Below are 4,598 nucleotides of genomic sequence, written 5' to 3'. Positions count from 1 at the left end.
TGCCGAGAGCATGGCCTAATTATCCAATTGAAATACGCGTTGAATAACGGCGTAAGAAGTTTTCTACGCGCACGTGTAGGCCCTACTGTCCAGTGGAACCTGTCAAATATTTAGCCTCGATTACGCATTTGACATACAAAGGAAATACTTAGTGACAAATGTAATACTAAGGTAGGGTAGTTATCCCGTTAAAACAACTGTAATGCAAATACGTATAATATTGTATAATCATTTGGTGTAGGATGTTTTGTGGTTTTTTTAGCATTGTGTACTGAAAATAATTGATGAGTAATATCAATTATGGAATTGGAATAGGCCTAAGTATGTAGGAGCAGCTTGTTGCATTCAGTAGTATTGGGCGAACCGGTCTGGAAGACTAACGTGATCAGGCTTCATATAGTGACTCACAGTTGTCGTGGGTGCGTGAACGTGGAATAGTAACGAATGCTTCAAACTGTCTTAAGTAAATGAAACATGATGAAGACTGGTATGATTGTAAAGGTGCTATGATAATCATAGTATGGATCGTATAATAATATGTTTTTTTCTCGGGTTTGCTACCAGTGTGGCGCTTCATTTCACGTCAGCCGTTCATTTCAATGTACAACCAGTGAATACTCTTGCAATGGTCGGAAAATCAGTTGTTCTACATTGTGCATTGGACGAAATGCTTTTGGTTGGAGAAACTCATCACTGGGTATGGACAAACCAAATAACAGGGAAGAATGTAACTTTGACTACAAATCGAAAAACAGAGGCTGGTCTTTCGCCAGAACTTTCACGAAGATTAAGTATATTTGGCAATAGAATGCATGCGGAATATAATCTTCGAATCGAGGCCGTTACTAAATCAGAACAGGGGATTTACAGATGTATGCTGCATATAAGTCAAACTCAAGAATATATTTATTCTAGGCCGGCTACGTTGACAGTTGAAAGTTTGTCCGATCGTGTTCCGGTATGTGATTCAACGCCGATTCACCCTGTACCTGGGTCCCAGGTTGTGATGACCTGTAGGGCTGGGAGCCTCTTCAGTACGGATGTCATGTGGATGTTGGGCAATGTTCGGTTAAGAACTACTTTAGTACGTCAAGAGAACCGTCTGACTGCGGTTTTAAGAAGAAACGTCTATGAACAAGATAATTTTGCAACTTTTAAATGTTTTGAAAGAAGTCGCAGTAGAGGCGCAGTAGTCAATGTTGGCGAGTGTTCTGTAACACCGTTAAGAGTTGAAACAATCGTTAAAATAACACCCAGTTTTGTATCTCTCAGCGAATATAAAGATACAATGTTAAAGTGTTTTGGAGAATCTTTGCCTGCAGTGACTTTCTATGAATGGCTAATAGACGAACTTATGGTCATTAACACTCCAAGTAAACTGTTGTTGAGCGACAGAAACCGACAACTCACTATAAAATCTGAATATTTACGAACATTAGATAAACCCCAGCTAGAAATTAGGTGTACTGCAGGAAACACTTTAATTTCGTCAACAGTAAACAGTGCGTCTATTCAATTAATCCTTCCTAAAAAGACATCTACAACACTAAAACCATTGACTACCATTAATAGTATCGGTAAGCCTGTTGAAACAACCCATCGGCTAAATGTGAAATTATCTACAGAAAAATATATCTCTAAATACTCAGATGAACATTTAATTACTACACTCACAACGGTCGCAATGCCTACATTGCAAAGTGAGAAACTTCCTCAAAAATTGATACAAGGTGTGGCGATAATATCAGCGTCTGTCCTTGGAATTATTATAGTTATTCTAGTTTGTAGTATTGTCCTCGTATTTGTCTTCAAAAAGAAGAAAAGATTATTAGAGATAAGTAACTACAACACAGTTGCTGAGCAACCATTAGCCTCAAAGAAAGCAAAACAATATGAAAATGAAATTGTCACACCGCGTATGAAATATTGTCATAAAGTTGGGTCTTGCCAAACATTACAACCACCACGGCTGCCGGACCGGGACCGTTACGTTTCAAAACAAAGGCGTCATATTAGTGAAAATTTCAATGCCAATGGAAAACTTCTAGGTGTGAATCCTCAGAGAAGAAGTGAGTATATTAGGAAGTCTTCTGGGGGATCACGAGGAGAAGGGGATGGAAGCAGTGGAGATGAAGCTCAGAAATGTATATCTCTTTATGAAAATGCAATAGCCATACGATTGTCTTATCTAAATGATTATAGCAAGCGGTTCAAGCGAGTTGCCTCCCAGCATAGCTATGATGATGTTGAACCACTTGCGATATACGACAACCCGTCCGATTCTATATACGAAGTGTCATGACTCATGGGACTTCTAACCACTCTTCTTAATGTGCCTAGCATAATGGACCTCATGAAAATGTTCGTTTCATTATTGTGTCATATAAAATATATCGTCAACAAACAATCATTCCATTCTACATCGAAGTGTTAGGTACTATTTGAGATGCAGTCTTTTGCCACTAAGCCAGTTTTCCATATAAGTCTCTATCCGCACTATCAAATTGCATGTGACACTTGGTCATGATGATGTCATATCCCACTCATATATGGACATGAAGATGTCATATACACCCATATATGGTCATGATGATGTCATATCCTACTCAATATGGACATGAAGATGTCATTATATGGTCATGATGATGTCATATCCCACTCAATATGGACATGAAGATGTCATATTACACCCATATATGGTCATGATGATGTCATATCCCACTCATATATGGATATGAAGATGTCATATTACACCCATATATGGTCATGGTTATGTTCTATCACATCTGTATATACCCGTTATAGGCAAATCACAGGTATTTGTCACATGAAATTTGATAGTGTGGACAGAGCTTTAAGGCCTGTTTACACTTCAACGATAACGATAACGATAAAAAAGCTAAAAAGCAATTGTTCATATAGAAAATAAAGAAATAAGAGAAGTTTTTACACTAGAACGTTTCGATAACGATTTATCAGTTATGCGATAACAACATATTTTGACAAATCAAATCAGATTACGTCATAATCATGGGAAAACGTTAAAATCGTCGTAGTAGCAACGATTTTATCGTTTGTCCATGATTATGACGTCATCTGATTTGATTTATTAAAATATTTTGTTATTGCATACACGATAAATCGTTATAGAATCGTCCTAGTGTAAAAACTTCTCTTATTTCTTTTGTTTTCTATATGAACAATCGCTTTTTAGCATTTTGATCGTTATCGTTATCGTTGAAGTGTAAGCAGGCCTTTATGCCCGTTGCCACCGAACGTTTTGTCCATTTCCGTCCTACCGACCTCTTGCGACGAATCTTTCCACTCTCTCCATTGCCAGCAACATACAATAACAGCTACGGTACCATATTGTTGTTAAGTGAATGTAGTTAAGCCCAACCTTGTAATTCCTTGCCCCGAAACCTAGACTCAGAAATACCGGGTTGGTATCCACAGTTAAAGACTTTATGTAAGGCGCCAAGAGGAATATTTCTATTACTATCACTTTGATTTATTAACTGATTAAAGACTACTATCTGTAGTATGACGCTATTGATAATAGAGTTATACTTAACCAAAGCTAATATAATGCCCTTTAGTCATTGGTTAAATAGTGTTTTCGGCAAAACGATTACAAGAAACTTGTCGTGTGAGATTTAACCTCCTTAATCCAGCATGATATGGCTATTTTAAATAGGTCCCTGATTTACTTCCCTAAAAATCCATATTTATTTATTTCTTTATTTCAACCGTAATAAGTGAATATATTTTAAAATAAAAAAATATCTATTCACTTTGATTTACCAACTGATTAAAGACTACTATCTTTAGTATGACGCTATTGATAATATAGTTATACATAACCAAAGCTAATATAATGCTCTTTAGTCATTGGTTAAAAAGTGTTAAAGGCAAAACGATTACAAGAAACTTGTGAGATTTAACCACCTTAATCCAGCATGATATGGCTATTTTAAATAGGTCCCTGATTTACTTCCCTAAAAATGTTAAAGTGAATAAGAATATATATACAAAAAAAAAAAAAAAACAATTGAAAATAAGATTGTACTAAACAATTATATATAAATTTTAGTATTGTATAATATTTTAAACATGAATATAATTAATATGTAATCATGTGCTTTAAAAAAAAAACAACAACCAATGAAAAGAAACTGTTACTTTAAAATATTTTTAAAAATGCAGAAAGAATACACTGCAAAACACATCAATTATTATTATTTTTGTTGATTGTTATCATAATCATACTCACCATCCGCTTCCTTATCAATTTCATTCTCATTAATATTATAATCAGGCTAAAAATAAATGATTGCTGTTACAATGTGAACAAAAAACCTCCTATGTAATTGCATTTATTACTCAAAATTCACATAGGCTTTATTATAGACCTGCAGAATGTGGCAAAGCGGCAAGAGACAAAGGAGGACCTAGGGCGGCAAGGAGCTTGGTTGCCCTGCGTAACATCCATTCCTTATTCAGCAACGTGATATTGGTGGTAACGGGTCGGGTAGCAACAGGCATTTAATATGATGTCACGATTCCCACGATTTTGTAAACAATAATAGTATTAATAA

General features: G+C 35.6%; 1 protein-coding gene across 1 annotated transcript; it reads left to right on the top strand.

Annotated features, from left to right (window-relative positions):
• The first annotated feature begins 363 nt into the window (after window positions 1–363).
• On the top strand, window positions 364–2,890 carry LOC117108267. Its single transcript, XM_033250240.1, has one exon. It carries the CDS (start codon window positions 521–523, stop codon window positions 2,300–2,302), a length of 1,782 nt encoding a protein of 593 aa, XP_033106131.1. The 5' UTR covers window positions 364–520; the 3' UTR covers window positions 2,303–2,890.
• Window positions 2,891–4,598: the final 1,708 nt, after the last annotated feature.

This window comes from Anneissia japonica, unplaced genomic scaffold (assembly GCF_011630105.1).
Source record: "Anneissia japonica isolate Jap-2015-1 unplaced genomic scaffold, ASM1163010v1 scaffold456_len727751_cov192, whole genome shotgun sequence".
Lineage (NCBI taxonomy): Eukaryota > Metazoa > Echinodermata > Crinoidea > Comatulida > Comatulidae > Anneissia > Anneissia japonica.
Note: the sequence above shows the minus strand (reverse complement) of the source record. Positions and strands in the feature narration are given on the sequence as shown.

What these genes read in the sequence shown, in the direction of transcription:
- LOC117108267 (XM_033250240.1), top strand. Translation starts at nt 521, where the DNA reads ATGGATCGTATAATAATATGTTTTTTTCTCGGGTTTGCTACCAGTGTG.